This window comes from Corvus kubaryi, unplaced genomic scaffold, assembly GCF_017639235.1.
Source record: "Corvus kubaryi isolate FWS band 111438036 unplaced genomic scaffold, C.kubaryi_AGA036_p1.0 37398, whole genome shotgun sequence".
NCBI classification, from domain to species: Eukaryota; Metazoa; Chordata; class Aves; order Passeriformes; family Corvidae; genus Corvus; species Corvus kubaryi.
In genome coordinates this window covers 27,448,451-27,461,055 of record NW_024581137.1, presented here as the reverse complement: position 1 = coordinate 27,461,055, position 12,605 = coordinate 27,448,451, and the positions used below count along the sequence as shown (strand labels likewise).

The following is a 12,605-nucleotide window of genomic DNA, read 5'->3' as shown; positions in this document are numbered from 1 at the left end:
GAACATGGGTTCTAGAAATTAACAGGTGCCACACTCAGTGCTGTTTCATACATCATGCCAGTGCTGATCAGGGTTAACACTGGCACAATCTGGTGCCAAAGTGAGACATTTCCTTAATAAACTGACTACTCTGTCTCTGGTATCTGACCCTAATCCCACAGAGAGGTGCATAAAGCACTTTCTAAGGGAGCCCAGACACAAACTGCTGTCTTGCCTTTCCTGCCAACACCTGCTCTACTCCACAAGCATCCACTTCCTTTGTCTCTCAGATGGTTTAATGGATTCACATCACTACACTTAAAGCAATTGTTTTGCAATTTAAATTTTCATGCTTGTATTTCAGACTTGAAGAATGGTGTGTGGACCTTAAAGCCTGTCTATTTTTTCCAACCATAGTAGTTAGTCTAGTAAAAGAGATCCCCTCTTAGTACAAATCCTGTCTTGTCTTTGTCCTTAGATCCTGACAGCCACAGTGACACTACCAAGAGAAAAGAGATTTAGAACAATTAGATTAAGTGGATGTGTACGATTAAAATGCTAAAATGACTGAACATGGAAGTGCAATTGCATGTTTTTTCTATCTTAAATCAGGGAAAGTGAGGCTCATTAAAACACTGGATACTGTAGAAAAAAAAAAGTAGAATATGCTTGGGAACATACTACTTGTTTAAGAAATCACATGCAGAGCCAATATGATTTAGTGTCTAAATGGCTGCTTAAATTTAGGTTGTTTCATTTACATGTGTAAGTAATTATAATTAATTTAAAAACATTGCTCTACTTTCTAAAAGTCACATTACTAATGCAAATAACCTTCTGCTTTTGAAACTTCCAGTGCAATGAAGTTTTACAAATAAAAAAAAGAAAGGATGTGACTTGATAAATATTTTACACACAGAAACATGACATATTTACAGTGGTACATATGCAGATGCACTCTTTGTTCCAACAAGAACATATTCTGCTCTTCCTGAGAGAAGTCCACCAGCAGTGCATGATCGCCAGAGGCCTCAGCACAGAGCAGAGTTCTGCATGTCTCTGTGCAGGAGAGATCTGTATCATTGCCTTTGAGACCATACTCGGTCTCTTTCACTCTCCTACCAAAGCCAAGAGAAATGGAATGAAGGCAACTCTGAGGAGGAGCCCAGGGCAAATGTTCCCTAGAGAGGTGTTTCAGAGATACCAGCGGCAAGGGGTTTCTGTATCATCGTCCTCAGATATGTATTTTTCTCTAAAACTTTTACTTTATCTCTTATTTAAGTCAGCTCTTCCTTGCCCAAGTCCCTGCAGTCACTGTCGTTTCTCTGTGTGTCAAAGCCGCAGACACACGAGTGATGTTTCCATATGCATGGTTTCAGCTAAGGGGGAAGACTTTGCTCCGGACAGTGTCAGGTAGGTTTGTAAGTCTCTAATGGCCCTTTGGTCTCAGCTGCTGGTGCTCAAGAGTATCTCCAAGGCAGATCACAGCTCTCCTCTCTCACTCTGTTTTACAGTTTGGTACTTTTGGAGTACTGCCCACCTGTGGTGTTAAGGGCATGAAGGAAGGATAAGGCTTCAACCCATCCCGTGCAATTACTCCTTCCCCAATATTTGGTTCCTCAGAAGATACAGTAAACTTGAAGATGCTATCACTCATTATGGGTACTATGACTCAATATGGACACCACTTGGATGGAAACAAAAAATCCACAATATAAACACAGACCCCAGTGGGACCCTCCTTTAAACATGCTGATGCTCTGTGTAGCAACCAGTAGCTTCTTCAGCAAATAATCTCTGTTCTCCAGTATACTCCTTATTCATGGTTCATTTCCTAACTTTGTTTTCAAGATGAGCAGCTGAAAACAAACCTGATGAAAGACAACTAGAGAAGGTTTCTTTCTACTTTGTTGTTTTGCCTTTTTAATTAATTATTCCAAAATAAGGAACTGCTTCCTTGGAGCCACCTTTATAAGACTTTTTGTTCTAACATCTACTTAAAATGCTAGAATAATTTATTTTGGTTTAAGAGGATAAGGTCTCCATACTTTGTTCTTATTTAAAACTCTGGAAGGACACATTTAGGGGTTTTTTTTAATAGCTGTGTATCTAAGGTTTCAGGTCACAAAGAATTTTCTCCACCAACGCTCCCTCCATGTTTGATTTCAGCATGAAAAACCAATAATTAGAAGGAAAAGGTAATTCACCAGTATACAACCTTTGTGCAAAATGGTTTTGACAGCATCTAAAAGATATAAAGATGTGTCTTACCTCCCAGGTCTGAGACAGCCGGCTGACAGATGCAGTGTTGAGACCCATAACAATTGCAAAGAATGAATTCAGATTTCTTTGGGCTTTACAGCTGAGGAATAAAAATACGATATTTTGTGCTCAGAATCAGAGATAAATGGAATGCACAGGGATCCTGGGTTACTGAGTCTCATTTCAACCCTCAGCACTAACATACAATCATCTTCCACATAATGAACTCATTAAATGTCCTCTCATAACCACCTGCAGTCTAGGTGATGGGGTCTCTAAGAAGTTTTTTAGAAAACGTTCTACTGTCTCATCAACCCTGTTGTTGGCAGGTTATTTTTTTTTCCCCTTTGCTGTCAAAAGTAATTTTCCCTTTTCAATGTTCAAGTTACTCCCAGCTGTCCTTTACCATACAGAATAATTCCTTGACCTCTGTTCTGTTGTATAATAAATATTTTCATCCCCTTTTTCATCTTTTCTGTAAATTGTACAACATAGGATCCTTCAATTTCTCTTTGTGGTTGCAGCCTGCAATCTGCTTTTCCATATTGTTATTATCCTTCCTTGAATTCTTTGTAATTTATTTTAACTCATGTGTTTTCTTCTTTCCTTCACACCTTTCCCAAGTAATGAGACAGTGGGGAGGGAAGAAGAAATATAATTACTGTTCTAAGTTCTTATGCAAGCATAAAACAAACAGCAAATTATTTATTTGGAACAGCACCACATTTTGTCCTTTCTTTTAATTTGTCATCTATTATCACCCAAGGATCTCTGTCACAGCACTGTTCTTTACAATCATGCATTTATTTCTTCAGCTCAGTATTAGCATTCTGTAGCTGAATTACTTGGCATCTATCTAAATTAAATCTTACCCTACTGTTGTTTGCACATGCCACTAGACTCCTTAGATAATTCTTTTTTTTTTCTATCTATTCTCCAATGCATTTGCAATCCCTCATCATTTTTATTGTCTGAAAATCTGGTTAGTGTTCAATTTACATAGGCCTATAAACCAGTTGCAGCTAGTACTGGTTCCAGTACAGCTCCTTATGGAATTTGCTCAATACCTCTATTTTTCGACATTTTATCATATACAATCACACTATGCTTATTTCTAGTTCATCTTCTAGTCCATTAGGAAACTTGAAATCCTTAAATACTGAGTTCTTTTCAAACAAAAATACTGCCCTGTCTCTTGCAGATTTTTGAAGATCATACAAATATATGGGTGCATTTGTGTGTGAGAGTGAGAATCCTCTTTTAAGATAATTTTAAGTATGAATGAATCCACTGGCTTCACTGGGATTTATCACCAGGGAAAAGTACATGCCAAGGCCTTGGCCTGGAAAATGGCCAGAACTTGTTACAAGTTTTATAAAGCCTGCCCTTATCACTGTGTACTATCTTGAGACAGTGTATTTCTCACTTCACTTCAGCTGTCTTAAAGTTAATCCTAACTTTGTTGCTTAGATCCTTTTTATCATTAAAGCCAGGCAGCTCCCAAAGGCAACTCATTTCAAAACAAGGAAGGTGTCCAATGCAGCCTGCATAAACTGTCTGTTGGGTGGGCCCATTCCTCACAGCAAGCTGTAGAGAGAAGGAATGTCTCTTACAGTCAGCCACTGCTTGCCCGGGGAGCAAAAAGGCTGCTGTTATAATTTATTTATTCTAACCTTACATTGACTTGTTTCTTTAACTCCCCAGGATGTTAATTCCTAATAACATGCTAATTAATTTGCTTTATTGAACCCCTTGTTTCCTCTTTTAGACTAATCATCAACAGAAGCATATGGATTTGTTTTTCAAAAACTCTGTCTCCCTTTTATGAATTGACACTCTTGTGTAAAATGCTTTTATTTTCTTCAGGCATTCCTCAACAGCAAAGCACACAGATGATGAACATGAAATCTTAGTCCTGGTGCTTTCCTGGCCAGAGGAATATCACAGACAAAGATTCCTGGCTGAATCTGTGAGCAGAGAACAGGGAACAGCCAGAGCTGTTCATAGTTCCCTACCTCTCTGCCTTAGTCATAAACGAAACAGGAGGGCTGCTTGGTTTGTGTCTCAAACAAAATGATGCACACCATCTTTCCACCCTAAATGTTCCCCGGTCATCAACTCTTCCAGAACTGATGAGATACAGCGGTGTGTTCATTTAGAAAGCAGCTTTTATGACTAAAAAAAAAAAATCCTGTGGAAACTACACACTCGCTTATTTCATCACCTACATTCTCCAGGGCAGGAGCTTCTGCAGCGCACTGGGAGAGCCTGTCTACTCTTTAGGGACAACTGTATTCAGTCTCCGTAACTTTGGCTTTTCACTTAATGGAATCAACAAAAATAGGGCAACACTTTAGTCTGGTAACAAATACATTCTTATTCATGTGGGACAGACACAAAACTCTTCTTGGGTGCAAATTAATGCTACAGTGGTGCAAGCAAGTCACATAGAACCAACCATTTTTTGGCCACTGATATGGCAGAAAATGAACATATTACTGGATACCACACAACTTACAAACTCCCTCAGATCACATTTATGAGTTACACTAGATTAGATTAGAAGAATTAATTTCTCTAAAGGCAGTGCTTCAGCAGAGAACAGTCCTTTGTACGTAAGTGCCCTGCAAATTAAATCAGCCCAGTCGATGAAGGGAACAAATTATACAGTTTCCATGAACATGCATATTCAAATATTGCAGAAGACCAACAAGTGGAGAGAGAGGTGAGGAGGATGACTGCACATATTTAAATTGCTCCATTTCCTTGGTTACTAAGACAGAGAGTCATTACAGAGAAAAGAAATCTCTGTGTATAGTATATATTTGTATTCTGCAAGGCACAGAACAAATGCCAGTACTATTTAGTAACAGTGGAAGAGTAGACTGTCAAACCTAATACATGAAGATACCTACCCCTCCTATAAGTAAAAGAGTACTCCAGAGAGGATCACATGGGGCAACAGCTTACTGCAGTTAGGTTCCTCTCTAGGGGTAGGACTTCCAAATTTATAACAGAGTGTTTTGGTTTTTACCTAGTCTTGTGTGATGGTTTTGCTGCCTAAATAGTTGTCAAATGGTGCTCAGGTTATCTCAGCTAAGGAAGGAGCTACCTCTGCACCATCAGGGATGTTGCAGCTGACACTGCAGACACAACAGCTAAGCTGCCAGGGAAGATTTGAGCAGCATATACTCAACCATGTCTAGTTTTGAGCAGGGCCTGCTGTTGGACTATTTTATTTAGGTATGCTTACTACACTGTCAAAACACAGGATGACAAATTAATTTTCTTTCCTTGCCTCTCCACCTACTTTTTGCCAAACAAAACATGTGAATTCAAGGATTTCTGTTGCAAAGCTAGTAACTTACTGGGCAGCAATCTTGATGAACTTTTTCACTAGCTGCACACGTTTGCAGAGCTGGCTACAGAGCAGTATCTCGGTGGCAACCCAAAGCTGGACCTCGTTGCATCTTTGAAGCAGAAGACTGAGATTCTCTGTGTTTTCAGCACTGCCCTGTCTGCTGAACGTGAAGTATATCAGCTCTTGCTGGAAGACATTGACAACATCATTAGGGATATAAAAACAATTTAAATATAAATGAACTATAAATTATTTATAAGTATGGTTTTGAAACAAGGTCTGGTCACAAATGGTTATTTTTTCATTATCCATGAGCCAATCTCAAAAGCTCAGAAAAATCTAGAGACTTATTACAGAAGGCAGGTGGACTGGAAGTCCTGCAAGATACGCCCTTTTTGTGAGAATTCCTGCAGTTCCACTTCTGGCTATAGCCAGGTAAAAGACATAAACAGTCTACTTCTGTATTTCATCACTTCTGTTCCAGTATGAAAAAGTAACCATACCAAACCACTGCAGAATCCGAAAAATCTCTATTCAAACTTGTTTCTATGTTAGCAAATTTTTAATCAAGAGAGGTGTAGGTCTTGATTTCTGTTCAAAAAAAACCCCCCAAGCTTGGCCAGTTCCAAATTCACAGTGTCTAAACTGACTAAAAGAACCCAAAATGAAAGAAAAGGAAAGCATCTGATGAAAAGCAAGGGAATTTCACATTCATTTTCTCTGAAAGCCAACATGCTTTTCACTGAATGGTATTTTCAAGAGAGATTTTCTGCTGTTAACTGTGTGTTTTACTCACCAACTCAAACCAGAACCTATCAAAGTCACTGAAACTACCCAATGGGCGTTGAAGTGCACCATTATCCCATTTAATAAAGCCTGCCCAGTATTTTTCATCCCACTGAAGCCTAACACGAACAGTAATGTGACCATCTAAATTGCTGGAACAGTGAATTCTTTTGTGGCTGAAGTTATATGAAAGACAGCTATTTGTGGAATCCTGTATTTACTGAAACACTATCAAGTGCATAAGACATTTTGCATATGTAACATATTCACAGAGAGGGTTTTTAGAAAATGTTCATGGTCTTTTACTCTCTTGAGGCAAATCTCAATAAAACACATCAGGTATACAGGGAGCGTATGAGATGCCCGAACACAGGAAAGTTACAAACCCTTGACAATTCCTTTCAGTCTCAAGGACTGCAAGATAACTCTTGGACCTGTCACCCTACTGAGAGCTGCCAATCATGCTGTCATGACAGGGAACCAAGCACCCAGGAACACCAGTGCTCCAAAATGCATCACCATGGCGCAACACTGCAATACAGTAATATACCTGGAAGTGGATGTGGCGCTTCTTACCTCATGAATTGCATTGAAGAGGCTCCAGTCAAAGTTTGTTAGTTCTAAGGCAAGATCCCAGGTGTTAATTCCCAAAATCCTCACAGATCTCTGCTGCAATTCCTCATTTTCAGAAAATGGGTTCTAAACGAATAGACAAGAGCAAAAAGTATTCCTCAAGAAATGCCAAAGATTCTGCAATGAAACAGTTACTGGACTAAGTTACCAAACAGAGCTGAGTAAGTAATCTTCTCTAAGTGCACTCTGAGGGCTTTTTTTCCCACTAATCAAAATGAAGGAGCTATAACCTATCTAATAAATAGCTTGAAATGGGAAATGGGTCAATAGGATCAATGATTTGCTTTGGAGAGTGAGGTCTTCTCCCTCTCTCCTTCTCTCTCCCTCTCCCAACCTTTAATATAAAACACCAGCCAAGCAGACAGCATAATGAAAATAAAATCTCTAAAACTATCAGAAAATAAAATCTAAATCAAAACATCAGTAATTTTCTGATATAAAAGAATCATTCTGAAAACACATTGGATTTAGAATAAATACACATAACTTGCCCTCCAGTCTGCTTTTACAAATAACATAAATCCATACATTTTACGATTAATCTACCCCAAATGTAATCAACAAAGAGTAAAATGTTGTGGGTTCTGATTCATAAAAGTTACTTAGTATATTATGTGGAGTGCTGTGGTATTGCTGGTGTTCAGGGTCATTTGACATTTCCATTTTTAGCTTGGATTTTCAAAGTTTTGCGCTTCTCTCGGCTTTTTTAACCTCATCAGTCTGAAACTTGGTACATGAACCATCTGCCAAGATGAAAGATTATTCTTACCAGTTAAGCCATTACTTTGGTGCTATATTTCTGACAGTTACAGCAAGTTTTGCAATTTTTATTACGTAACTAATGAAACTAGGTTGGCTGTCACCTGTCTGCACTGGAAACCTTCCCTTAATATTCACATTTTTAGAGGTGGCTCTAACGCTGGAGATAATGGAGCTGACAGATTACAATAATAGTGGCATGTCAGCTCTTCAGGGCACATTGATCCAACAAAACGTAAATAGACATTTCTCATCCTGAGGATGAATGCACAGATCCTGGAGGTACTGACACCATGTAGAAGTCAGTTGCGATACAGTCCCTGCTCTTTCCTGGAAACATCTGCACAATTAGCAGAAAACTATTGAAACAGCAAAGTGCCTGACTGTGCCTGCCTCACTGAGATTTTGGGAAAACATGGAGGGAGGGAGGTCGCAATCCTGGTTTCTGAAGACAGAGGGAAGGATGAGAGAGATCTGCTGCCTCTCAATCCGCTCACCTTCCCAGCCCCAGCGAGAGGATGGAGTGACAGACAGGCAGAAGTAAGGGAGGACACACCACCAGTGATATACACCAGCTAACCACGTGGCTGCCACAACACTGGGGTTGCACTGATGGGTCTGGTGGAACTCACACAACATCTATTTCTACATGTAGTAATTCCATGGAACTTGTCCACCACTTTGTATGATAATGTACCAGCCACTCTAAGTGCTACAGAGGCACAAGGCAGGGTGGGGAGGAAAGAGTCACAAGAGCCCTGAATAATCCTCATCCCATCCATTCTGGTACACACACAGGTCAGCTTTTCCAGGCTGATGTAGATTGAAAGATTTAAGCTGTACAGAAGCTTTGGTTTATTTAAAATTGATGAACAAATTCCATTACTGTTCAGTCAAATAACTGCTGTTAATGAAAGATTTTTTTTTTTTAGGAATAGAGCAGCTCAGTGGTAAGCTTTACTAAGGAAGCAAAAAGTAAATTCTGCATTGGAAAAGCCCTCTGAGAGAAATACTAATGTTTTGATTTGGAGTCAGACAAACAAAAAATGGGAAACATACAATCCTGATCCTTACCAAAGAATCAGTCAGATCTTTTCGGTATACAAACATACGACTGGATGACTCCAAAGATTTTGAGATGGCCAAGTCATTTGGTTGTAGTTCATGTTTTTCTGTAAAAACAGCAAACAAAACACACAAGTTTCAGAAGAGGAATAAAAGCTGCATATGAGAAATAAAGGTACAGTTGTATCTGTGATGCCACATCGACTCCTTAGAAAGTAACTAAGCACCCAATTCAGTCTCTGTGGGGACCCATTATCTCCATCCTGCTCAGGCAAGATAAAGGCAAGAGATCTCTGAAGGACTAGAGCACAGAAGCTTCCTGCTTTTGCTTTCAAACTGCACTTCACATAGAATAGAGAGAAGCCCTGAAATCATCTAGTTTAGCCTCCTATGCCTTATAGAACATTTAATTTCAACACAGTGTATCTAGTATAAATGTAGTGACTTTTGTTAGAGCAGAGGGTCTCAGCCTCCAGAGGCTGAGCTGTTGTGTGTCACTGGAGACAAAACCGGGTGTGGAGATGAAATCAGCAGCCACAGCCATTCAACAGGAAAAGTTTAAAGGATCCCAACACCATGAAATTCATCCCACAGAGCAGCGCTCAGGAGTCCTTTATTACACAGTATTTACACTAATTCTTCTAGACCTAGAGTAATTAATTTAGGAAATATCTGGGTAAAAGAGCAGGACACAGGTGGCAAAGAGAAAGGACTTTTTTTTCCTCCACTCCAGAGTACTGGTTCAGCTCTGTGGAATCTTGAATGAACTAGAGAAAGATGGGGGGAAAAATAAAGCAAAACCCCAAACACAGCTTAAAAACTGCCCTGTGAAAACGTTCACTTCCTGCGAGCTCCAAGTAATCCTCTGGAGACCTGATACATGGGAGACCCAAAACTACTGCAAGACCACTGAGAGCTACCCTGGACTCTGCATTGCCCATGAGGAGTAGGACTAGGAGGAGTCTAAGAGCCAGACATAATTTCAGACAGTTTTCCCTTTTATCCATGCTCACTTATCCATTGATACACAGATACATTATGCTGAACTATCATTATGTTTTTTCAAGGTAATTTTGAATAAAGAGCTTGCTTGTCCATTATTGGAGTACAATAAAAACAGGTTCTCCAGTGCTCATACTGCTGCCCTGCAAGTGGATGAAAGACATGAGTTCTAAGTCACACAAATAGCAAAAACACAAAGCAGAAAAAAAAGCATAGTAGGTTGGTGTTTATCACTTGCAGTACAGGATGCATAAGAAGATACTGAACTTGTATTTCCAATTAACTCAGGCAACATAACTAAATAACATTTTAGGGGTTACAAAGGTCATGTACAAATGGCTTTCCTACTATACCTGCATTTTATTTACTGTTTCTCATTGAACAACCAAGTGGCAACCACTTCTATTTTGTGGCTTTCCTGGGAACCAATATAGTATATTTCATTATTTATGAATGGTTGGTCTTCTTTAGCTAAGCAGGCAGTTAGAACCAGATTTATTGCTATCAGATCAAAACTTGCCCTGCTCTTGAATAGGAGAGAAAGACCTGAAAAACAGCAGCACAGTGATTTTGCAGTGCTGTGAAATGCACAGGAGGTGAGTTTGGGCACACGAGGGTAAAAAGAGTATGCCTGAAAATGATGTAGCCTGGATGGCCAGGACACCCATGTGTAATGCTCCCAATGGCTGCTCTGTGCCCAGGCTTTCCATAACCAGAGCAGGGCACCATCTCCCTCCCACCCACACCAGTGCACTCAAAAGTATGTTTCTTTAACTGAGCCCAGCATGGGGGAAAAAATGTGACCTTCCAGTTCTGAATCAAAGATATAAACGGAACAAGTCAGCACTTGTGTGTATTTCATTTAACTAGACTGACAAACAAGTAGCAATGAGTTCATCCTTTGTCTTAGGGGATCAACAACAACTAATGTTATCTGAGAATACTGCCAAGATATTCTACACTAAAACAATAGGCAAAAGGTGTCAGTTGTAAGGAAGAGTGCTTACAAAATATTGCTGAGATTGCTCTCAGTATCTCAATTGTGCAAACACATCTTCTTCCTTTCTCCTCAAGAATTTTTGTTATCCCTGCCATAGATGAGGAAAACAGCCATGCATAGAGTATTTGCTATTCCCTTCTATATTTTTAAAGCAAACCATGCCTCATTGCCTTCAAAATTAATTTAAATTCCAAAGTAGCAGATTCATCTTTGGAAAAGGAATAAAACCGTGCAATACTGCTGGAGAGTGAGAGTTCTTTACACTCCCTTCCCAGCCAGGAGATGCTACATCCCACAGTACCCAAGAAAGAGCTGTTACCATGGAAACAAGTCTCTGGGAAGCAGCTCCTCATTGTTCCCCTGGTCATCCAGCTGTGGGCCCATAGAGGAACAGCTGTATCCTTGCATCAGAAAATGTCAGCCCTCCCTTACCTGATGCAATAAAAGGTAAATAATCAGATGAAGGGAAGTTATTTACCACCAGAGAATGAGACTGTCACCAGCGCCAACTCCTCCTCGGGGTACTGGATCTTTTCTGCCACGATCTTCAGTATCTCCTGAGCTGAAGTAGACACTTGAGCTTTCACACTGACATAGGAGTGCTCTGTTATATACACGCGGCAGAAAACTGCACAAAGGAAGAAAGACATGCTCAGCTGTAGGCAGAGATACCCGAACAGTGCAAGGAACAAACCTGCAGACCCCACCACAGCAATGCCTCAGCTGCCTGGCTACTGCAGGAAGGGCAGTCACTGCACCCTGACACAAAGGACATGAAACTAACCATAAACATCACCATTTCCCACCTCCCCACCTCCTGTTCCTGGGAATGAGAGAGGCAAGCAAATGGAAACACAGACTCCCACAGCAGTATCTATTTAAGACTTCCTACCCTGAGGATTTGACACCGACAACCTCCTTCACTGCCTGTCTTCTCTGCAAACTCAGCTGTTGCCATCTTTTCTCCCTCAATTTTAGGTTCAGATAAATCACTGTCCTTTCAGTATATTTCATATCTGCTGCAGAAATTATTTTGAACCTCCACTTCCACCTGGAACAGGAAGCTTTGCAAGAACAGTGCTCCCAGATTTTCATCCACTCCTGATAGCTTATCTGTCTAGACATCTAAACTACTTGCATTGCCAGAGTATTTTAGCACCAGCAGAGACTGCCCAAACAGCCATACAATCAGTTCTGACAACTCATTTCCTGAATCACAAGCAGCACATATAAATGGGACTGGTTTGGGGAAATTCCCTGGGCTCACTACCTCTACTGAGGTCCATGAGTTGGTTCAGCTCTGGGAATGCTGTGGTCAGCTCAGCGATTACCTTTTTCTCCTACAAAAAGGGATGTACACTCTCTCTGCCTGCCAGAATTTTAGGTTTACATCTTTTTCCGAGTTTGCCCTAGCTAGTTCTTTGAAATACAGCTGCCACACTTAAAGCGGAAGAAACTGAGCTACAGACTTGCATAAATATTTTTAAAATTACATTTGTTAATCAGAATTGTCACAGCTCTTGGTTTCACACTCACTTCAGTGCTTAATTAAACTTTCCATTTCCTTCTACTCTGGCACTGCTTATTATAGACAGGCTGCTACCATGCCAATACAGGACAACTTTTTCTTCTCCAGAACTGTTGTATTTTTTTGATTATCTTTACTGACAGATGTATGTAGCAATAGCTCTTTGCTTGTCCTACGGATCTTCATGGCTTCGGGGCACTTTCATTAGTGAAGATTATGCCAGAAGCAGC

The 12,605-nt window shown here is 40.2% G+C and overlaps 1 protein-coding gene across 2 annotated transcripts in view; it reads right to left on the bottom strand.

Annotated features, from left to right (window-relative positions):
• RAPGEF5 (Rap guanine nucleotide exchange factor 5) overlaps window positions 1–12,605 on the bottom strand; it is a 162,258-nt gene that overhangs the window by 17,672 nt on the left and 131,981 nt on the right. For both annotated transcript variants that reach the window (XM_042044310.1, XM_042044311.1), the window contains 5 exons: window positions 11,326–11,475; window positions 8,855–8,952; window positions 6,965–7,087; window positions 5,610–5,788; window positions 2,251–2,341 (listed from right to left, as the gene is read on the bottom strand). In XM_042044310.1, the coding sequence (XP_041900244.1) occupies window positions 2,251–2,341; window positions 5,610–5,788; window positions 6,965–7,087; window positions 8,855–8,952; window positions 11,326–11,475 (641 nt within the window). The remainder of the gene's footprint in view (window positions 1–2,250; window positions 2,342–5,609; window positions 5,789–6,964; window positions 7,088–8,854; window positions 8,953–11,325; window positions 11,476–12,605) is intronic.